Consider the following 24,133-nt stretch of genomic DNA (forward strand, 5'->3'; position numbering starts at 1 on the left):
GAGTCATTATTCTCTACCGCCGCCAAGTTTTCAAAGACCCGGCAGGCGTTAATACACAGCTGGGTGGTAATGGCTAAAATGGAAATTAGCTCTCTTGTGTAACACTGCTGTGTTTGATTAAACCACTGTGCCTCTCTTTTAAGTTCTGCTAAGTACTTGAAGTTTGACGGTGTTACACAAATCCCCTTAGAATAAAAAAGAAAACTGATCAAACCACTAACAACAACAGCAAGTAGCAAGAAAATGAAAAAACTGCAGATAAAATCAGCAAAACCACCAAATCCTCATTCTAATGAATAACAAAACTAACTGAGCTCCAGTTCACTTCTCAAATTACAAAAATATTAAGCCAAACTGTTGTTGCTGTGAGTACATTTTACCCACAGCTATGAAAACCAAATTGTTGAGACTCTCATGCGAGCTGACAGCGCCCTCCGGTGGTTCAGTTTTGCCTCTGACACAACAAAACGAGCATCGAAAATAACTGTGTGAGTTTGTGCCTTTACTAACCGAGCTGTAGTGACGTTTCAGTGTGGTAATATCCATCTTGCTGCTTCTTCTTCAACATAGAACAAAGATCCACCCGCTCCACCGTCTGATCTCCAAAGAATCTGTGGTGATGAAACGAAAAACAGTCACAATGACAGAAGATAAAGACGCAGCGAGCACTGAGGCCTCCAGCAGATAATAAAGGCAGATGTCAGTCATATAGTCGCATGATGGCAAAGAGCAGCGGGGGTGACAGCCAAATTTAAGCCTTTTTCACACGCAGCAGGTGGGAGAGAGAGGATGAGCACTCGTAAGCTGGGAATTCAAAGGATTATTACCTGCACTATTCTCATGCTGGAGTGATCAGATGTCAAATGTATTTTGCACCAGGGAGATGGCTTTAAATATATGGTACACTAGGTTTCTGTGTAAATTTGCATCTTAAAAACCACAAAAACTGAGTCAAAACATTACGAGATGCCATAATGTTCAAGCACCGTGTCATCTATAGCTGCTGTGTGAGTCTTACAATGGCCCCACTGCACAAGAAGTCCAAACCTTATAATGTGCTGTGCAGATTATGAATTTTCCATTGTATGAGAAACAAAGTACCTACTTGTCAGTGTAGTTGGAGTAAAGGGCCGGGTCCACACGCTTTATACCCTGAGAGAGACAAAGGAGAAAGGAAGTCGTATTAGTCACAGGTTGCGATAAACAAAGTGAAATTTCTGCACGCACACAAACGCACTGACAGGAAGAAGACAAGTTCGCCGCCCGGCAGGCACCAGGAAGGATAAGGTAAGATAAAGTGTCAGAGGGAACGAGATAGATGCTATAATTCTTCTTCCCTTATCATCCACCCTCAACCATCTTTCATATCTTCTTTATTTATCTCCTCTCTCTTCTTGGTGTTTGGCCCTTAACCTTTACAGTAGTCATCACGAACTCTAAAGTGATATAAATTCAAATTTCTTCTTAGTTATTAATTCTAATGCCCATTATCAGTTTCTGCTGGAGCCACAATGTGACATTTACCTACAGCTGCAACATTTTAACAGCTTCTGAGAGGAAGGGGAGGGAGAAGCACCAGTGCAGATGGTGTAGTTAAAAGCAGCTTTTTATTAAAAACAACACAAACCTGAGATCGGAGTTTTGAAGCTCTGGACAGCTTCATAATGGTGAGGTGGGGTTCAAACCCTCGGCAGTCTCCTTGCAGAAGCCCCTGCTCCTCAAAACGGCTCCGCAACAACTCTGCAACAGACGTGCGCACATTTATTTTTAATATAAACCTTCTCCCAGTGAGTCATTCAATTAAATACTGAAAATAAGCACATCAAAAAATTCAGCATATTTTCACAGCAAACCAAAACAAGCACATTTAATAAACTAAAAGGAAGCATGATAACTGATATAATGATACACATGCATAAATATAGAGAACATGACGTGGATTCAAATGCACAATAACGTGACTCCATTTCTTCCGCTCAAGCATCTCGACTCCCTATTATAGATTTTTTTTTACTGCTATAACAGAGCACACAAATGGAGCAGCCACAGATGGCTGAGAATGTGTGTCAGATGATGGGGAAAAAAGCTTTTAGCCAAAATATCATTTAGCTACTGAGATAAAGATAGATAAGTGAATAAAGGCGTGAACACACAGACAAGCCTGCAAGGACAAATATACAGACAAACAGTGTTTAGAGTCAGACTACAGAGGTATTTTTAGATGAGGAGCTCTACAGGGAGAGAAAGGTTAGTATATAATCAATACCAGTGGTGGAAAGTACAGACAAGATGACGAGAGAGCCTGACTTCCTGTCTTATATTTCCTTTTCTTATAGCACTTCCCATAAGGAATTTTGATTTGTAAATCTTCTGTCCCTACAGAGTAATTTTCTGCAAAAACAACAACCAGAGCCGTTCTTTATGAATGCTGCTTGTTAAACTTCCAACTTTTCTAAATGCTTCATAAGCAGGGCCCTAAAAGAAGCTTCAGTCTACGTGAAAACAAAGTTTATGTTGAAACATAAACTTTGTTTGCGGTACTAATGTTACTACTAATGAGGAAAGCCTTACAAACTCAGATTCACAGGGGGTGGAGGGGCCATTAAAATATTCCATTCATCCCATAAAATGTAACTCTACACCTTTAACTTGTTTAATATGCAAAGATCTATGACTTTCATATCAGCCCTTTTGCATTATCCTTCCACTTGCCTGCAACTCGTCCCCCAGAGTCCTCCACACTCTCAAATTCTCCAGCTTGTTTTGATAACCAGATGAGAAAAGCCCTGTTCATTAATGTCTTAACCACGAGGTCCTGGAACAGGTCGTGGTGCTGCTGAAAATTCAATACAGCCATCCAAGCAAAGCTTTTACATACATTAACATTAGTGCAGTAAAAGCTTCCCAGCCAAAGAAACATCAGCATTTCCTTTGAACCTTAATTGTCACTTTCTCTCCTCTGTCTGCGTTTCTGTTTCGTCCGGAGGAGCACAGGAGACGTACACGATGAAGCAGAGAGCAAAGAAAAGAGCGAAACACCAGCAAGGACGTAACATCATCCAAACAGCATCACAACACAGCGATTCTGCGATACGTGGCACGCTGCTTTGACAGATCATGGCATCCATGCAACCAAAAGATAAAAAAACCTGCATAAAAGGTGTGAAATATGAATTTATTCCCTGCATTTTGGTCTCAGCGTGCATCAATACCATTTAATTTCAATGCAAGTGTTACCAGCTCTCCAGTTAGCATTCCCCACTGTCCGCCATTTAGTATTACCTGGTACTGTTCTCAGCTTCAAACAGCTTCAAGTTTCACTAAGAAGATTGATATCTGGTGCCAGCTTGCTGATAATTGTATCATAACAGGATGTGATACACTATATACTCACATCAGCATTTCATCCCACTTCTTTTAAGTTAGATAACCTTGTCCCAAATCACTGGTTCTGGAAAGTTAGCCCCAGCTAATTACAGCCATGCCCAAAACCCATCGCTGTCTGATTTAGTGTTTTTGAGACTTAGATAAAATAAAATCCCCCTCAAACTCTCAGATCAAAAGTAATAATATGTAGAAACTTTGCCTTTGTAGCTCTGTATAAAACAAAACGGCTTCAGTATTGCTGAATTACACCAAACCCTGACACTCAATTCTTTCTGGGATTTGCCTTTGCTTGGCCAATGTAGCACATTTTTGGCTCTCAGTAGCAAATCTCAGCACGAACAGCTACAAATCCCACAAAAACAGTAATGCTGCCCAAACACTATATGTTCACATTAATATAGAACATCTCACAGAGGTAGAAACAATCGAAAAACCTTAAGTATCATACACACATTAATTACAGCATACTTCCAATTTAACTGTTAAGGGTGAAAATGGAAAGTATTAAGTGAAGGTCACCTCATTTACTGTGTATTAAACGTGTGTGTGTGTGTGTGTGTGTGTGTGTGTGTGTGTGTGTGTGTGTTTTAGTGGTGCAAGAGCATTGGAGTGGGAATCCTCTTAGAAATGGCTTAATGTTGTTGCCGGAGGCACAACACAAAAACAAACATGCAAAAGATTCTGAAGGCACCCACACACGTGGATTTAGGCACAAGAAGAAAAATGTAGGAACAGAAATGTTCACACACACACACACACACACACACACACACACACACACACACACACACACACACACACACACACACACACACACACACACACACACACACACACACACACACAGATAACAGAAAAGGAAAAACACCAAAAATTCCATTTTATTTAATCAGATTGACTAAATTACAGATGAGGACGTGTTCACACTGAAAAACAAATCAAAATGTGGACGTCTCTGCACTACACAGAGTATGACTTTAATCATTTCTACACGTTTGTACGATGTATAACTTTGACCCGGAGGTTCTTACCAAACTGGCTGCAATTTATTTTTAGAATTCCGCTATTCTCGTTTTACCAGGTCCTCTGTTGTCTCCGAGACAAACGTCAGGCTTAGACTTTCCATGACTTCTGAATGAAAGACTTATGACTTAAAACATCTTAAAGATCTTAAACATCTCATTCTCTTGCAGTTGTCTAATCATTGATACCCATAAGAAAGGCTCCACCACAGCAAGCATCCACCTGCATTAAGGTGTTTTAAGCTTCGTAGTGTCTCGAGAAGGAAAAACCCTCCAACTGTGCATACTTTTAATTGATCTCATATGTAGAAACGTAAGCAGACACTATTAGCTACTAGCAGCTGATTCCAACTTCAGACACCCCTCCAGAGTGCACACCAAGTACAATATCACATTAGCATTGAATTTCACCCTCTACTAAAGCGTGAAAAGCAAGTAGAACAAAAATGTCACTCAATGCTTTCAAACCTAAACACCAAAGAGACAGAGAGAGGAAGGATGACCACAAGAGCAAGAAGCTAAATGTTTGCCACTGACCTGCCAAGCTGTCCAGTGTGTGTCTGTGTTGTCCGGAGGCCAGTCCGACAAACACCACCTCCTTCCTGAAATGACTTATCCCTGAGAAGGGCAAGACCAGATCCCTCCCACCCAGCAACTCAGCCAGTGACGGCTCAACCTGAGCCAGCACCGCTGCCGCCCTATAAGGAAATATACACATGAATATGCACAACACACAAACACGCACACACATTCATGACTTAATCCCCTCTCTCGCTCCCTTCCTGTCATATTACATAATGGGAGAATCTAGTGATTACTAATAACACCATCTTCTTCTTGATGGGATTAAGCATCACTTCATCACATAACGCAGCTCCGATGTCCCTGAGTGTCACGGAGTTAGCTCACAAAAACACAGACTGCCTTTATATTTCCATCAGCCTCTAAAGCTATTCGAGAACAGCAATTTCAAACTCAAATCTTTATTTTTCTACCGACTTTCAATTTACTTCAGTTGTATATGATATGATATGTGCAGTGGCAGAATTTGAACTCATTTAGTATTTTAGCCTTTAGGATGTGTGTGGGACAGATATGTGCTGACAGAGTAAAAAATAACTGAAAATGCTTAAAATGATTAAAAGAACGTTTAAGATGAAAATGATGTAATGAAATCCAATCCAGGGGCGTTTATTCACTTTAACTGACACATAAAATAGGTGATTTTTAATCTAAGCTGACTAAGACAAGGCTTACTCTAAAACATCCAAACCACTGGTAAAAATGTACAGCCTGACCGTCGTGGAAGTGCTGAGAGGAAAAGATAAGACACAAGCCGTACCTAATGTGACACGTTGGTAATTAGGCACTGCCGACACTGCATCCATATATTTACTTCTGCAACAGGATTTTGCCGAGCATTGCATTTTATGCTCAGAGAACAATAAAGAAAATGGAGAAACCGGAACAAAAGAGATGTTGTTCTAGTCAACCTACATCCCAAGACACGACACCGGCTGTCACTGAGTACACCGCTGCTACATGCATGTGTGCATGTTTGGGGGAAAAAAAAAAGCTGCTGAGGATTCTCTGCATGGAGGAGGAGGAGCGACCCAACACAGTAATCTGGGGGATACAATGATCTCAGTGAGGGGCTGAAATTTGTTTTGGTAAAACAGTTTTTTGTTGCATAGCTTTGGTCATCTTATTTGCCGCCCCTCTCTGAGCCTGGGTCTGCTGGAGGTTCCTTCCTGTTAAAAGGGAGTTTTTCCTTCCCACTGTCACCTAGTGCTTGCTCATAGAGGGTTGTGCAATACCGAAGGGTTTCTTTCTGACATTTTAGGAATTTTACCTTACAATATAAAGCACCATGAGGTGACTATGGTTGTAATTTGGCACTAAGTTTACCTGAGTTGAACTGAATTGAATCTGAGTCTTCTTAGGTACAATAATGAGCCTCAGCCCAGCCCTGTAATGTAGCATCCAATGTGTGTTATTTTTAAAAAAAAAAGCTCTGAAGGAATGAATCAAAGAGCTGCAAGAATGTGTGTGTGTGAATATGTCTGTGAAGGTTCTCAGTCATCCAGGTCATCGTAGTCAAAGGAGCTTGCAAAGAAAAGCGTCAGTGTGTGTGAATGTGGCTCGCAGTGCTGGAGTGGTCAACAAGACCAGAAAAGTGGAATATAAAAAGCAACCCACAATGCTGTGAGCACTTAGATGATCATTTTCAGGCTCACAGAGAGAAGCTCTGCTGTAACTAATAACATTAACAATAGCCGTCTTTTTACTGTTACTACTCAAGGCCATTTTTAATGCTATGAGTAACATCTGAGTTCAAAATGGCTGCTGTAAAAAAGCATTTTGTTGTGGGATCAACAGAAGACTTTTGTGATAGAAGTCATTTTATTATGTCGCAGTAAGAAAAGGATGGGTATCTAAATGATAATTAACTTCTTCAGTTTGAGGGCGACCCTTATTCAGAGCAAAGTTTACTTCCTGATGTAACTACTAAAACGTCATTTATTGCTGTCATGAACAATATAATGTCTGCTTTTTAATGTTAGTGTGCTATAGCATGAAATATGACATGCACTTACATTCTACAATGTAGTTATAGTTAGTTAAAGAAGCAAAGGTAATTTCAGACAATTTGGGTGTCATAGTATTCATATGAACTTCTGTGTGTGTGATGTGATGTGGATGTCAGCATGCGCACCAACTCACAGGTCTACTTGCTCCTGATTGGCAAGATGAGTGACTAAAAGCGTGATGTGAAGAGTTGGGACAGGGATCATAGCTTTGGCCAGTCGGGGGTCCTGCTGGAGCACGGCCTCTTGGACCTCACTCACAGCTGAACTTATCTGTCAGTGGACAGAGAGCAGAAGTCAGTTAAAGGTCACGTCCTTAAACTGTGATTTGTGAGACACAATGTGCATAAACTCCACCTGCTCCAGCTTCTTACCTGAGTGTTAGTAATGGGGATGGAGACAAAGTAATTGGGTCGCTGGCTCTCTTTCTTTTTCTTCTTCTTGTCCCCATCGTCCTCACTGTCCACTCGGCCCTCGCTGTCTCCTCGCTTTCTCTTTCTCTTTTTCTTAGTTGACTCTTGGCTGGGGACTACGGACAACAGCAAAATGAAAATTGCAATTAAAAATATCAATTAAAAGGTCCCACATCGTGAAAACATCCTATTTTGTTATGTAGTTCTAATAGAGTTGGAGGTGTAAAATATAAGCTATGAAAATATGAAGTTGCTTCTGATTCCGTTCCTCTAGCACCAACACCCACACATAAAAACTGGACATCATGCTAAGGATTTGCATGAAAATAAATATAATACAGGATCACGACAGTGAAAACAGACCACTTATTAGCCATAAGGTGCCCGCTTGACTTGTCATCAAGGCTTCTTAATAGTGGGGGGAAAATGTTGCTAATTCAAGTAATTATAAAACATTAGGAACATACATAGTGTTTTCCATGTTGTTGGGCTGGCCAAAGCAAATGGAAGCTCTGACAATAAGTTTTCAGAAGTATCAGAACACTTCAGCGTTTTCTTCATCAGTTTCTTCCTCTCCCTCCTCAACTTCCTTCTAGTCTTCTTCTCACTTGATCCTGAAGGAGCTGTCAAAAAACAAACAAGTTTATCATACTGTATCTACATGAACTGAATATACAAATGAAAAAAAGAACAGACATGCAGTCATAGGCATGCAGTGTTACCCACAGACTCGACACGGCTCATGAAATAGTGTGCTAGACACAGCACCAGAACCCAAAATTATGATACCCAAAATCTGAAAGTCTGAGAATCATACAAGAGGTATTGGTACTGAGTATTAAGTTTCTGGCACCGTAACATTTTTACAGTGTGCTTAAGTTGCTTAAGTGCAGAATGCCGGCATAGAAGATCGTGTTCTTCTAACGTTAAATTATTGCTACTGTACGATAGGGCTGCTCAATTAATCGAATTTTAATCACGATTACGATCTGGGCTTTCAACGATCATTAAAAATGACTGAGCCGATTATTAGCCCCTCCCTCATTTATCCGCGACACCTTAAAGGCCGGTCCGTGAAAATATTGTCGGGCATAAACTGGTCCGTGGCGCAAAAAAGGTTGGAGACCGCTGATTAAGAGGACCCGAGGGAAGCTGACTGCCGAGAGTGACTGCCGTTGGTTGAAAAGAGAGTTTAAAAAAAAAAAAACTTCAGTGGTGTTGCACACTATTTTATATTATTTTTTTTAAAGTCATTGTTAACCCTTTAAAGCCGGTCAGAGCAGCACGCTCCGTTTTGCGTAACTATTTTTAAATCCCTGTAGAACCTGAACCGTGTAAGCTAGCGCAATAATTTGTTTTGCATATGAAACCGGAGGAGTTGTACTTACATCTGATGCCATCAGCTTGTCCTCGGTCACGGTTTCGTTCCACATATAGCTTTGCAAAAATTGCATAAAAAGCGCTTGCAGGAACAAAAACATAATATTCCAGAAACACGCTTCGCCGTTCCTATCAGCTGTTCGTAACACTTCCCACAGTGAAATGATGCACATGCTGTTTTCTTTGCAAATTTGCATCATAGGATTGTTTTTTGTTTTTCCTGCAGTATATAAAAATTGCTGTTTCTCCAAAATAAAACTATGAAGACACTCAAAATAAATTTCCTGTTGTTGTAAACTATTTTTTGCAACTTTATTGTATTTAAAGTTTTGAGGGATAAGCCTCTTAAATTTCTCCAAGTAGAAATATATGTAAACAAAACAAAAGCGATTTTCAATTTTTTTTGTAGTTTATTGCACTTTTTTGCAATTTATGTAATTACTATGGACTTAATGCATACATATTATTAAAATATGGGCTATAACAGTTGTATTGATGTATAGCAACTTGAAATGCTCCCACAAATGGCACTACAGCATGTAAAAAAAATAATATAAGCTCTGGTGGACTTGGTTCTATAGTAGGTCTTAAAGGGTTAAATAAATATCGTCAAATAATCGTGATCTCAATTTCAGTGAAAATAATCGTGATTATCATTTTTGCCATAATCGAGCAGCCCTACTGTACGAGTCGTCATCTAAATTGCATCTGGACTTTGACTCAGGCAGAACCGCATTATAAAACGTGTTAAGCCATAAGCTTAAGAGTTTCTGGCAAAAACTTAAAGTTACATTTGGTCACCTCATAAAATTTAAAAAAGCAGTTATGAAACTTTTTTCATTTAAATTCAATCATGCAAGGACACGTGGCAGTCGTGTTTACTAGTCTATTGTTGTCCACGCTCACATTTGATAAATATTGCTTTGCTAAATAAAACACAGATTTCAAATTATGTGGTACCAGGAAGCCAACAAAAAAGTGAATCTATTCCCCAATTAAACCAAAGATTAGTCAGTATTGTATGACAGTTTCAGCCATTTAACTTACTGGACACCGAGGCAGCTTCAGGATCTGCAGGACTTTCCTGGACCTCCATGCCGACTGCCCCTGTCTGGGCTGAAGTCATCACCATCTCTCTCAGGTCCTTGTGCTCTTCTCCGACCTCCTTTCCTGCCAGATTTTCATCACCCTCATCACCCTCATCTGATGCAACTGCAGTTGTGTCTCTTCCGTAGGAGATGCTGGCTGGCTGCATATCACACACGGTGAGCAGATGATGATGATAGGACGGTGCTGTCACCTAAAACAGAGAGGCCATGTATCATTTCCTGGTTACACTTTCTGCAGCCAGCTTGATTTTTCTCTTCATTACCTGAAATCTGAACCGCTGTGCAGGCGGCTTGAGGCGAAGAGCTCTGGCTTGTTGGCAATGACTGACAGATACTGAATGCTGACTCCTAAGCAGCACTTCATTAATAACAGCACATATCCTTTGTAAACACGCGCTTTGTGAACGCTTAGACCCGAGGCTCAATATCACACGGCTGAAGATCATAACACACAAGTCTGTTCAATTTTAGATATAAACTTTTAGATTTTTAAACAGAGAAATGTGTGAAGTAGGCATCACAGAGAACAACATTGCAACTACCACAAAAAAACAACAAAAAAACCCCACAAGTCTGCAGCTTCTTATGAAACTCAAAAGACTGACTTTACCTCCATTTACAACACCTGTTGAAATATATCAGAGCCATGCTGCAGAACATCTGCTGAGCTACACAACTGTTAGCTAACTCTCTCTAACGGAGCTGTGCTACTGTTTATCAAACTAAACGAAATACGCGCACATTTTTCTTACTTTTTTTTATATCGAGCTGGCGCAAAAAGCACGCAGGTGGTAGTGTTTGTATCAAAACTGGTAAGGTAAATAACACAAAATAATATTCATGCCAACGCGCTAACTAGCAGGACCTACCGGAAGCATTCATTTGTAAACAATATCAAACTTCCGGTCTTGAAAAAAAAAATAAAACAAACATTTTCAAAATAAAAGTACAAGTTATATGTCCTCTCCATTTAGGAAAACAAAGACACTAAAGACACAATCATATTCATCCAGCTTAGTTTAACTTCATATTTACTATTTCTTTCCACCGTAAATTTCCCTTTCACGAATGCCTTTCTGCAGAAGCTCTACGCCCCAGGGGGCCTCAAAACACAGTTTAAGTACCACAGTGCTAATCTAAAGAATTAATAACACGTCATTTATGTGACATTAATTTGGCGTTGCTAGCAAATCAAAGGACCGGATTAAACGTAATTATTCCGTCAAATACTAGAATACAGCGCAGTTTATGTTAGTTCATTTTATCCATCCATCCATCCATCCATCTTCATCCGCTTTGTCCGGGGCCGGGTCGCGGGGGCAGCAGCCTAAGCAAAGAGGCCCAGACCTCCCTCTCCCCAGCCACCTCCTCCAGCTTATCCGGGGGAATACCAAGGCGTTCCCAGGCCAGCCGAGAGATATAATCTCTCCAGGGTGTCCTGGGTCTGCCCCGGGGCCTCCTCCCGGTGGGACATGCCTGGAACACCTCACCCAGGAGGCGCCCAGGGGGCATCCTTGTCAGATGCCCGAACCACCTCAGCTGGCTCCTTTCGATGTGGAGCAGCAGCTGCTCTACTCTGAGCCCCTCCCGGATGGCCGAACTTCTCACCCTATCTCTAAGGGAGAGGCCAGCCACCCTTCGGAGGAAGCTCATTTCTGCCGCTTGTATCCGCGATCTCGTTCTTTCGGTCACTACCCACAGCTCGTGGCCATAGGCGAGGGTAGGGACGTAGATCGACCGGTAAATTGAGAGCTTCGCTTTTACACTCAGCTCCCTCTTCACCACGACGGACCGGTGCAGCGTCCGCATTACTGCAGCTGCAGCCCCAATCCGTCTGTCGATCTCCGGCTCCCTTCTCCCATCACTCGCGAACAAGACCCCGAGATACTTGAACTCCTCCACTTGTGGCAGGAACTCATCCCCGACCCGGAGTGGGCACTCCACCCTTTTCCGGCTGAGAACCATGGCCTCAGATTTGGAGGTGCTGATCCTCATTCCCGCTGCTTCACACTCGGCTGCGAACCGTTCCAGTGCGAGCTGGAGGCCTTCACCCGATGAAGCCAACAGAACCACATCATCTGCAAAAATCAGAGATGAGATTCTGAGGCCACCAAAGCGAAAGCCCTCCGCCACTTGGCTGCGCCTAGAAATCCTGTCCATAAAAATTATGAACAGAACCGGAGACAAAGGGCATTTTATTTAGATGACAAACTTTACACCAGCCAAAAAGAAAAAAAAGGGAAAGAAAAAAAAGAAAAGAAAAGAAAAAAGAAAAAAAAAGTTTGTCACACACAATTTTTCATTTTCTATGAATATAATGTAAACATGTATAAAGTGGCTTATCATTGAATATGTGGTCTTTGCACTCTTTAGTCTTTCTTAGAGTGAATAAAAGTCAAGAATATAGAAAATAACAGCAGAAATATTAGCTGAACTAGGTTAAATTATACTGTAAATACACTGGTGTTTTGAACTGTTCAGGACCCCTCAATTTAAAAAAAAAAAAAAAAAAAAAGGAAAAAAGAAAAAGAAGACAACAGATGTTTTTTTACATTTTTATTCACAATTTTAAACATTGGCTTGATTTTTTTTTTCTGAAAGATGAAAATAACTTGCAGATTTACATAGCAACCGTGAAACTAATCACAATATGTTTGACTTTGATATAAATATATTTATTATTTATCTTAATGATCAAAGGACTTACGATGTCACTGTGTACATACAGCTGTAGCTGTCACTTTTGTTTTTAGAGATAAACAGCAGTTGGTACAGTTGAAAGTAGTTTTATGACTATCTACACCCATATACTGTGTCTCTGACCTCTTCTTTGACACTTCATGATCACACCTGTTGACTCTGCAACTACCCTTACAGCTGAAATATCTTAAAGTACTGAAATAAAGGTCACAAAGACGATTCTGTGCTGTCCTTTTGTTTCACAATGTACAAAATAATTATTTTGCATGATCAAAACCATAAAATTTTCGCTTCCTACTCAAATGGTCAGAGCAATCTACACTACTGAAGTGATACAGCGCAAAAAAAATTAGATTACAAAAGAGTAATGCATGGGATATATATACAGTTTCTTTGACTTGTAATATCTGAATTTACACTATCATTATTTACCAAAAACGAAAAATAAAACTCCCACCACGATTACTACTTTTAGCAGCTACATTCTGTGTCTTTCCACTTGTATCTTTAATTGTCTGGATATCTGCGTGCTTCAGTAATGCCTTTCGAATTTCAGAAATGGCATCGTTATTTTGCTGACACTGCAACAATCCATGCACTGTCTCATGGTAGAAAACATGGAAAGGTAACACAACATTAGAAACATTATTCTGTATTTTCATTAAAGTTACATGCTTGGGTTCATGTGCGTGATGCATCAAAACCAGAATGACAGGCTGAGAACCTACAGAGAGCAAAAAAGAGGAGACGGATTACGAGAACATAACATAACAGTGGAAAAGTATTAAAAGAAAAAAATTTTAATGGCCACAGATTTTCTTATACTATAGAAACATTAGACAAAATTCATGCTATTCCTGATGCTTTTAAAAGCTCATCATTATTATGAGTTACTTTCAGGTCGTATTCTCAAACCCAAAAATGTCTCATAAAACACAACTGCAATTTTTTGAATGGATGACTAATTTAATTCTTTCCCTTACCTTTGACTTGCGTCATGGCTGCATCAATATCTGTCCCCATACGTGAAACAATGGGACAGAAGACAATAATGGCCTGGCAATCCTGATTGCTGTCTTCCTGTTCGATCAAATTCAAATCTGGATCCTCATTTAAAGCCTTTACTTTTTCCAGTATCTGTTGATGGGCATTAAAGGTTTTTCCACTTATCACCATCTTGTACTTCAGTGTGGCTATAGAAATAATACAAAAAATTACAAATAAAGAGCAAGTTAAATTCACAGGAGAATCAAATTAAACTTCCTGGAATACAGTGATTCATGATAAATGAAATAAAAGACTTTGCTTCAATGAGTGAAATCAATTTATTAATATAGCACAAAAAATTCTTGCTTAAATTTCAAAACATTACTAGAATGATTAACAGAGCTGTCTGAGTCTTTTATATATAAAGTTTTGAGTTGAACAGGTTTTAAACATAGTGTTTTAGATCATCTAAATGCAAATATAAAAATGTTAAGCATTCTCGAAAACAATATATGTGCTCAGGTAACTATACACTTTACAACATGCAGCTGAAATTTTAGGGTTTATTTTTCAATACAATTTTTTAGAGTGGAACAAAATATCATTTGATACACTGTACTGCCAAAGGTATTTGCTTGTCTGCTTTTACACACATATGAACTTAAGTGGCATACCATTCTTAATCTATATGGTTTAATATGATGCCAGCCCATTGTTTTCAGCTATAACAGTTTCTAACTCTTCTCGGAAGGCTTTCCACAACGTTTAGGAGTGTTTATGGGAGTTTTTGAGCATTCTTCCAGAAGCACATTTGTGAGGTCAGACATTGATGTTGACGAGAGGCCCTGGCTCGCAATCTCTGCTTTAATTCAACCGAATGATGTCCTGTTAGGTTGAGGTCAGGATTCTGTCCAGGCCAGTCAATTTCAGTCATGTTCCTTCTATGTTGGAATAGAAAGGGGGCATCCCCAAACTGTTCCCACAAAGTTGGGAGAATGAAATATTTCAAAATGTCTTGGTTTGCTAAAGCATTAAGGGGCCGAGCCCAATTCCTGAAAAACCATGCCCCATAGCAAACTATGATCCCCCTTCCACCAAACTTTGCACTTGGCACAATGCTGTCAGACAAGTACTGTTTTCCTGGCAATTGCCAAACCCAGACTCATCAATCAGATTGCCAGACAAAGACGTGTGATTCGTCACTCGAGAGAACACGTCTCAAATGCTTCAGTAATGTCGTGTTTTACACCACTGCATCTAACACCTTGGACTTATTGAAATAAAGCTTGGATCTAGCATCTTGGCTATGGAAAACCATACCATGACTCTACGCATTATGTGCCTCCGCTAAATCCGCTCTGTGATTTTACGTGGCCTACCACTTGGTGGCTGAGTTGCTGTCATTCCCAATCATTTTCAGTCACTGAGAGTTGATTGTGAAATATTTAGCAGCAAGAAAATTTTACAACTGCACTTGTCAGACAGCTGGTGTTTTTTTCACGACACCATGCTGGAATTCACAGAGCTCCTGAGAGTAAACTATTCTTTCAGAATTGTCTGTAGAAGCAGTCTGCATGGCTAGGTGCTTAATTTTATACACCTGTGACCATGGAAGTGATTAGAACACCTGAATTCAATCATCTGGATGGGTGATTACCTCTGGCAATATAGTGTGTATAACAGTGTATTAAGTTAGATTTCTGAGGTTTTTTTTAACATATAATAAGTGAATATTGAATATTGCCTGGAGTTGGAAACCTTAAAACCTGGTCAATAATACAACCTTACATTTTAACAGTGAAGAGCTAAATTTACCTTGTCTTTTATGTGGATGGTCACGCTTGAAAGAAGGAGAGCGTGAGAACCGATTTGCACTACTGGTACTTGTATCTAACAAATATTGATGTAAAACAGCTATGTAGCTATGTATGGCTATTGTTACAATAGCCATACATAGCTCCATATGCATGTGTCTGTGTGTCACTAGACTGTAAGTAAAAGAAGGTGAAATTTACCTTGTTGTATTTCTGGAAGGTCACTAGTTTGGCTATTCTCACTACTTGACGAAGAACCTGTTGAGTACAAGGGCATAACACATTTACAAGAAATAAAAAATAAAACTTATGAATGTATGTAAATATCTTAACTGTACTTAAGTAATAATATATATCGTCATATACTATAGTTTTATACTATATGTAAGGGGTTTCTGAAAATCTAACCTGTGAATGACAACATAGCAGAATTTCGACTGACTTGACCTTTTCCATGTGTTTGTGATTCATGTGCAAGATTTAACACTTGAAGCAGACTGCTACACCAGCGGATTTTGTGGCAAGAACTTAAATCAGATAAAATTACACAAATGTTTGCACTTTTACTTTTAATTCTAACCAGTGAGAAATACATAAAATCAACTAAATGAAAAGCCAGCAGTGTTTGAATTACTGACTAAAAAAATGGATGCCTGTTGAATCTACACTCATGAACTTACGACACGTTAAGATTAGGCTGATTATACAAATCATTTCATTATAATTACTTTTGTGTTTTTTTTAATTATTATTAGTTTGCGGCATAAGGTAGTCCAGGTGTTTCTGACACCTATACTCAATTGTTGCATCAAGAGGCCTACTTACTGTAACTATATATACATATATATATATGAATTAGGGGTGGGAATTTAACACGTTAATTGCGATTAATTAATTTGAAAAAAAAAAAAAAATAACGTGTTAAAAAATTAACGCATTTAACGCACTTTGCATTCCAAGCAAAGGGGAACTTTTGTCAGTGCACGATTTCCTAGTATACCGATTACACTACACAGCTAGAAAAATGGAAGAATCGGAAGAAAGTGCTTTGCTAGGACTGATCGGAGGCAAATTTCATTTCAAAAGACTACCCGACGGAAGCCTTGATAAAATCTTGGTTTTGTGCAAACTGTGCAAAAGGTTTGCATACCACCGAAGCACCTTATGGTACCATCTAAATGCAAAACATGTTGCAGCGAGCACAGAAACTGTGGGAGCTGTTAGCCCTAGCCGTTCGAGTATCAACAAAAGGTGTCGGCAGCCCAAACTTGATGAAATGACTGGTTTTAGGACCAAAATTAGTGAGTCAACAGACAAACTTACAAAATCTCTCAGAGAATGGATTGCTGTAGACCACCATCAGTGGTACAAGATAGGGGGTTAGAAAATGTGCTATTTAGAGTCAGGTGATTCAACTTTCCAAATGCCATGCAGAAAAACTATATCATGTAAAATTCAACAGCTTTATGACATTGAAAAGCAAGCAAATAATATTAAATTCGATTAATAGAGATTAATTAATTACAAAACCTCTAGTTAATTAGATTAAGTTTTTTAATCGCGTCCCACCCCAATACAAACATTTACATCTTATTTTCTCTAACAGTGTAGAATAAATATTCCCAAAACACTGCCACTTAACTTCCAGTTTACCTGCTGCTTTTTCATCCTTGTGTCTTTTTTCTTTATGCAAAACGTTTTCCTCTGCAGAAGAGAAGAAAAAAATCAGAGAAAACAGAGGTTGGACATTTTTGTTGCTGTTATCCTATTGGATCGGCATGACATCTAAACAACATGGAAACAGACCTGCTGTGCAAGCTGGGCCTGCAGGAGCAAAAGAGAAGATGCTGGGATGAAAAACCCCCCAATACTGTTAGATGTAGATATTTGCATTGTACTGTCAGTCTATTCTAGCTTCATCAAAAAAACACCCACCGTTTACGGTCAACAAAAAGTGAAAGTAGACTGACTGAACAGTTTGGTCATGCTGTGATCCGGCATTGGTTATTGGAGTACATGCGCAGCCCCGCCCACTATAACCACGCGATTGCTGCAAAATGTCCACCCTACTGTTACTCATTTTATATTAAGATTTAAAAATCTAGTTGGTATTGGTAAGGTGAGTAGCCTTCAGTAATAGTAATAAATCACACAGCAATAGTACATTCATGTAGTTGTAAAAAGCATGATAATATATTATGTAATCCAAAGTATTCAGAATACATTACTCTCATTGAGTAATGTAACGGAATACGTTACAAAATACATTTTGGGGCATGTATTCTGTAATCTGTAGTGGAATACATTTTAAAAGTAACCTTCCCAACACTGACCTTAACACCTGGTGAAGAGCTAAATTTACCTTGGTGGGGACAACATTGCACTACTGGTAATTGTATCTAATAAACCTTCATGTAAAACAGCATTAAAATTTAACAATAGCCTGTGTTAAATTTTACTGGAGTGCAAAGAAAAACAAGGTGAGATTTACCTTGTTGCATTTGTGGAGGGTCACTGGTTTGGCTATTGTGGCGCTTCACTGGACCACTTGACGAAGAACCTGTTGAGTACATTGGCATAATACATTTACAAGAACTTTAAAAAAAATCTTATGAATGTATGTAAAAATTTTAACTGTACTCTAGTTCTAATTTACCATATAGTCATATGCCATAGTTATATACTATATGTAAGGGGTTTCTGAGAATCTATCTTGTGAACGGCAACATAGTAGAATTTTGACAGACTTTACCTTTTCCATGTGTTTGTGATTCATGTACAAAATGTAACACTTTTTGTACACAGACTGCTCTGAGCATGGCATGGGCAGAATGACATGTTAATTGAGACTTCATGTCTCTGTTATTTCCATTCTATGGATTCATGTAAAAATATATGTAAAAGCAAAGAAGGTTGAACCGTGGTCAGATATTATGTCTATTCAATACCAAAGACATGGCTTATAAATATTCAGCATAAATGGACTGGATCAGATAGAAAACTGGATTAAAAACCTTTGTCCTGGTTCTGCAATGGTTGAGATTTCCTGAGGTCCTCCAGTAGATTGATATGTGCATCAAGGAAATCTTGCACTTTATTCAATTGGATCTTCATTTCCTTCAACATTTTCAGGTAGTCAACCAAAACTCCATTTTCAGTTAAGGCAGCTGGATGGAAAGTTTAAGGTTATGTATAAGAATCTGCATCTGATATTTTAAAACTTCCCCAAAACATCCTAAATCCATCCATCCATCTATTTTCTTCCGCTTATCCAAATCAATCAAATGCAAGAGCCAACAATGTTAGCAGGCTGTACTTACCCCTGAAAGATTCATGTGGGATGAAGTCCTTGAATTTTTCTATGAGCACACCAATTGGTTTCTGAAACAAAGAAAAACAAATAAAAGTGTTTATTGTCCAGATCTGATTTTCTATATGGGTTACACACATCCAGCTGAATCCCTCTCCTCTCAGTTATACACAGCTTGCTTGCTTACCTGCTTGTGTATTATATCAAAGATTTCCCTTATCCGTTTGACATTTTCAACTCCAGGTAACAGCAAACCCAGGTCTTGTAAAGTCAGTAACTGGAGATCTGAGTCAGCTCTCAAACCTTCCTCTGAAAGATTAGATCTGTTATTGATCAAGTAGTCTCCTGATTGTCTGTGAAGGTTCTCAGTCCTCCAGGTCATTGTAGTCTAAGGAGCTTGGAAAGAAAAGCGTCTGGACTTTTTTAAGTTGCTTGAAGACGTTTCACCTCTCATCCGAGAAGCTTCTTCAGTTCTAAGAGTCAAATGGCGGAGAGTCCCAGATTTAAACCCAGTGGGAGTTTCCCCCCAAAGAGGGACAAAGGACCCCCTGATGATCCTCTACCTAATCACATGAGTCAAGGTGTGAAAACGGGTGTGGGTCACAATGTGCCAGGGTTTCAGGTGAGCTCATTGTGAAACCTGGCCCCACCCTATCATGTGATTTCTTGAGGTCAGATGGCCCAGGGTGTGAGTGGGTGTTAAGGTGTCTGGGAAGGGAAGATGGTCGCTCACAGTGGACATAAATGGCTTTTTTCACTCCTCTTTCAAACCAGCTGTCCTCTCTGTCCAAAATGTGAACATTGGCATCCTCGAAAGAGTGTCCTTTATCCTTTAGATGCAAATGGATCGCCCAGTCTTGTCCCATGGAGGTGGCTCTTCTGTGTTGTGCCATGCGCTTGTGAAGTGGCTGTTTGGTCTCTCCAATGTAGAGGTCTGGGCATCCCTCGCTACACTGTACAGGATACACCACATTGTTAAGTTTGTGTTTTGGAGTTTTGTCTTTGGGATGAACCAGTTTCTGTCTGACTGTATTGCTGGGTCTGAAATGCACCGGGATGTCGTGCTTGGAGAAAACTCTCCTGAGTTTCTCTGATACACCGGCTACATAGGGGATGACAATGTTGTTGCGTCTGACTTTCTTATCCTCCCTAGCTGGTGTCCGATCTTCTTTTCTGTGCATCTTTACTGACTTTATAAATGCCCAGTTAGGATACCCGCATGTTTTGAGTGCTTCCTTTACATGTGTGTGTTCTTTCTTTTTCCCTTCAGGCTTAGAGGGAACATGTTCTGCCCGGTGGTGTAGGGTCTAATTTCTCCAAGTTTGTGTTCCAGAGGGTGATGGGAGTCAAAGAGGAGGTACTGGTCTATGTGTGTGGGCTTCCGGTAAACTTCAATGTTGAGGTTGCCATTCTCTTCAGTGTGCACAGCGCAGTCCAGGAAAGGCAAACAGTTATCCTTTGTGTGAACTTGATGTTTTTATCCACGGCGTTAATGTGCGCTGTGAAGGATTCCACTTCTTGTGTTTTGATTTTGACCCAGGTGTCGTCTACATATCTGTACCAGTGGCTGGGTACTCTAACTTTAAAAGAGCCAAGAGCCTTTTTTTCCACTTCCTCCATGTAAAGGTTGGCTACAATAGGTGACACGGGGGTGTCTGTAGAAACCCTCATTGTATTCGAAATATAAAGTGGTAAGGCAGAGGTGTAACAGGGTGCAAATCTGATCGGGTGTGAAGTTGGTCCTGACTTCCAAGGAGCTGTCTTCTTCTAGTCGTTTTCTGAAAGTCTCCACTGCCTCCGTGGTAGGTATGCAAGTGAAGAGAGAGACTACATCAAAGAACACTATGGTTTAATCTGGATCCAGGGTAAGTTTCTGGACCTTGTTGGCCATCGGGACCATCTGACCTTAGAAAAACACATGATAGGGTGGGGCCAGGTTTCACAATGAGCTCACCCGAAACCCTAGCACATTGTGACCAACACCCGTTTTCACACCTTGACTCATGTGATTAGGTAGAGGATCATCAGGGGGTCCTTTGTCCCTCTTTGGGGGGAAACTCCCACTGGGTTTAAATCTGGGACTCTCCGCCATTTGACTCTTAGAACTGAACAAGCTTCTCGGATGAGAGGTGAAACGTTTTCAAGCAACTTAAAGAAGTCCAGACGCTTTTCTTTCCAAGCTCCTTAGACTAGTCTCCTGATTATACATTATAAAAGTTATTATTGTTTGTTGTTGTGATTTGGCGCTGTATAAATAAAACTGAGTTGAATTACAATTATAATTCAATTTATGGCTTTGTTAGCTTTTTTCTTGTTAGTTTGCAGCATAATGGAGGAACAATGGAGCCTACTCAGTGTAATATATTTATGCCTATTTACATCCTATTTACTCTGACAGTAAATATTCTCAAAAAACTGCCATTTACCTTCCAGTTTATTGGCTGCCACTTCATCCTTGCGTCTTATTTCCTTAAGCAAAATATCCATGATTTCACCTGCAGAAAAGAAGAAAAAATCAGAGAAAACGGAGGTTGGACATTTCTCATACTGTATAGTTCCTGTTTCTGTTCTCCTGTTGGATTGACATAACATCTGAACAATGTGGAAACAGACCTGCTCTACAAGCTGGGCCTGCAGGAGCAAAAGAGAAGATGCTGGGATGAAACCCCCCCCCCCCCCCCCCCCAAAAAAAACCCCCAAACACTTTTAGCTGTAGATATTGTTGATCGTGTTGTCAGTCTAGCCAAGCTGATCACAAAACGCCCATCATTTCAGAATTAACCCACAAGGGTTAGTGTTCATGGGAATTTGTGAAGTCAGACGTTGATGTTGACGAGAAGGCCTGATTCCCAGTCTCCACTCTAATTAATCCCAAAGTTGTTGTGTCGGGTTGAGGTCAGAACTCTGCGCAGACCAGTCAAGTTCTTCCACACCAAAGTGGCTAATTGATGACTTTATGGACTTTGCTTGGTGCATTGGTGTGCAGTCATGTTGGAGCAGCAAGGGCCCATTATTGACTAAAAAAATGGATGCCTGTTAATCTGTCCGTTACATTGAGAGAATGACATGTCAACTGAGACTTCATGTCTCTGTTATTTCCATTCTGTGGATTCATGTAAAAGTAGATGTAAAAGCAAACAAGCCTGAGCTGTGGTCAGATATTGTGTCTATTCAATATCAAAGACATGGCTTATGCATATTCAGCATAAATGGACTGGATGAGATAAAAAGCTTTACCTACATTAAGTTGAAGTTTGCTACCCTCTGTAAAAGCTTTGAATCTGCACTCATGAAATTAAGACACGTTAATATTAGGCTTAAAAAAACTGGATTAAAAACCTTTGTCCTGGTCCTGCGATGGTTGAGATTTCCTGAAGTCCTCCAGTAGATTGATATGCGGATCAAGGAAATCTTTATTCATTTGGGTCTTCATTTCCTTCAACATTTTCAGGTAGTCGACCAAAACTCCATTTTCAGTTAAGGCAGCTAGATGGAAAGTTTAAGGTTATGTATAAGAATATGCATGTGATATTTTAAAACTTCCCCAAAACATCCTAAATCCATCCATCTATTTTCTTCCGCCTATCCAAATCAAATGCAAGAGCCAACAATGTTAGCAGGCTGTACTTACCCCTGAGAGAGTCATGTGGGATGAAGTGCTTGGATTTTTCTATGAGCTCACCAATTGATTTCTGAAACAAAGAAAAACAAATAAAAGTGTTTATTGTCCAGATCTGACTTTCTATATGGGTTACACACGTCCAGCTGAATCCCTCTCCTCTCAGTTATACACAGCTTGCTTGCTTACCTGCTTGTGTATTATATCAAAGATATCCCTTCTCAGTTTGACATTTTTAACTCCAGGGAACAGCAAACCCAGGTCTTGTAAAGTCAGTGACTGGAGATCTGAGTCACTGCGTAAATCCGCCTCTGAAAGAGCAGATCTGTTATTGATCAAGTAGCCTCCTGATTATACAAATTAAAGTTATTATTGTTCGTTGTTGTGATTTGGCGCTGTATAAATAAAACTGAATTGAAATAACATTCAATTTGTGGTTCTGTTGATTTTCTTCTTGTTAGTTTCCAGTGGTTTCTGACACCTATACTCATTTGTTGCAACAACGGAGCCTACCTACATTGCATAAATATTTTCATCTTATTTACTCTAGTAGTGTAGGATAAATTAGGGCTGTTCGATATAACGATATATATCGGATTACGATATAAAAACGTCTATCGTTTCATTTTACGCTATCGTTTGTTTCGTGGTGTCGCAAAATAAACTGTTTACAGCAATATTTTTTCATCGTTTTGATGGTCACTGTAGTGGCTATATTAATTTCTTAAAGTTCTCTCTTTCTCTTATATTTAATATAACCACACTACAGACGGACAAGCGCCTGTTTTTATGTGTTGTGGTTAGCAACAACGACGGTAACAGCATCGCGTGTCCGCTTGTTTATGTTCCACATAAACCTTTAAACCTTAGACTCAAACGTTAGAACAGGCTTTTCCCCGCAGCACGCCGTGTTATAGATTCTCACAAAGAAAACGGCTTAACTTATGTCTAAAAATGTATAGTTTCATGCATCTGTTAAAGATTCACAGAATTTACAGAAAATGTTACATTTTTGTGATTTATATCGTTATCAGGACGACAGAATTCTTATATCGGGATATGAGATTTTGGTCATATCGCACAGCCCTAGGATAAATATTCTCATTTTCTCTGCCACTTACGTTCCAGTACAGAGGCGGCTGCTTGGTCCTTGCTTCTTATTTCCTTAAGCAAACCATCCATGATTTCACCTGCAGAAAAGAAGAAAAAGTCAGAGAATACGGATGTTGGACATTTCTCATACTGTATAGTTCCTGTTTCTGTTCTCCTGTTGGATCGACATGACATCTGAACAACGTGGAAACAGACCTGCTGTGCAAATGGGGTCTTCGGGAGCAAAAGAGACGCTGGGATGAAAAAACCCCCAAATACTTTCAGATATATATTGATCTATCGTCAGTCTAGCCTAGCTTGATCAAAAACCGTTTACAGTCAAAGGAAAGTGAAAGTAGACTGACTGAAGTGGTTGGTCATGCTATGACGTCGCAGGGCTTTAAGCAACCATTGGTTCATGAGCAGCCCCGCCCACTATGACTGCTTAAAAAAAGTCTGGGTCCTAAAATATCCAAAGTCATGCACTGTGTGTTAAACGTACACATAATTTTTACACAAAGTACATTTCACATTTTGGCAAAACGAACAAGAACACCATGTCACAATGTAATCCTGTAATGTGTCTCATCTGTAAAACTTTAAAAGTCTATATAACAGTTAAGTAAGGACTTCATTGTTTCACTCGAGTCCCACAGCATCAGTCTTCAGGTTTGTGTTACAGAGCCAGATTGAAAGAGCTCAGCATGCAAAC

General features: G+C 39.7%; 2 protein-coding genes across 5 annotated transcripts in view; both read right to left on the bottom strand.

Annotated features, from left to right (window-relative positions):
- Positions 1-10,783, bottom strand: part of akap7 (A-kinase anchoring protein 7) — a 47,113-nt gene extending 36,330 nt beyond the window's left edge. For all 3 annotated transcript variants that reach the window (XM_026194054.1, XM_026194053.1, XM_026194055.1), the window contains exons 1-9: positions 10,163-10,783; positions 9,838-10,090; positions 7,878-8,033; positions 7,372-7,526; positions 7,134-7,270; positions 4,947-5,107; positions 1,628-1,740; positions 1,106-1,152; positions 511-611 (exon numbers count right to left, since the gene is read on the bottom strand). In XM_026194054.1, coding sequence (XP_026049839.1) covers positions 511-611; positions 1,106-1,152; positions 1,628-1,740; positions 4,947-5,107; positions 7,134-7,270; positions 7,372-7,526; positions 7,878-8,033; positions 9,838-10,090; positions 10,163-10,345 — 1,306 coding nt within the window. In that variant the 5' untranslated portion in view covers positions 10,346-10,783. The remainder of the gene's footprint in view (positions 1-510; positions 612-1,105; positions 1,153-1,627; positions 1,741-4,946; positions 5,108-7,133; positions 7,271-7,371; positions 7,527-7,877; positions 8,034-9,837; positions 10,091-10,162) is intronic.
- A 1,696-nt stretch (positions 10,784-12,479) lies between these two features.
- On the bottom strand, positions 12,480-23,824 carry LOC113007039 (uncharacterized). Of its 2 annotated transcripts, XM_026143363.1 has the most exons (15): positions 23,638-23,824; positions 23,451-23,519; positions 22,519-22,640; positions 22,342-22,402; positions 22,050-22,196; positions 21,137-21,205; positions 18,898-19,019; positions 18,721-18,781; positions 18,415-18,567; positions 17,892-17,960; positions 17,207-17,224; positions 17,054-17,104; positions 15,602-15,658; positions 13,583-13,792; positions 12,480-13,323 (listed from the first exon to the last, which is right to left on the bottom strand). In XM_026143363.1, the coding sequence occupies exons 2-15, from the start codon at positions 23,509-23,511 to the stop codon at positions 13,028-13,030; spliced, it is 1,497 nt and encodes a 498-aa protein (XP_025999148.1). In that variant the 5' UTR covers positions 23,512-23,519; positions 23,638-23,824; the 3' UTR covers positions 12,480-13,027. The 2 variants fall into 2 exon arrangements, with proteins under 2 accessions (XP_025999148.1, XP_025999149.1); XM_026143364.1 differs by lacking the exon at positions 17,207-17,224.
- Between the last annotated feature and the right edge of the window lie 309 nt (positions 23,825-24,133).

This window comes from Astatotilapia calliptera, chromosome 15 (assembly GCF_900246225.1).
Source record: "Astatotilapia calliptera chromosome 15, fAstCal1.2, whole genome shotgun sequence".
NCBI lineage: Eukaryota > Metazoa > Chordata > Actinopteri > Cichliformes > Cichlidae > Astatotilapia > Astatotilapia calliptera.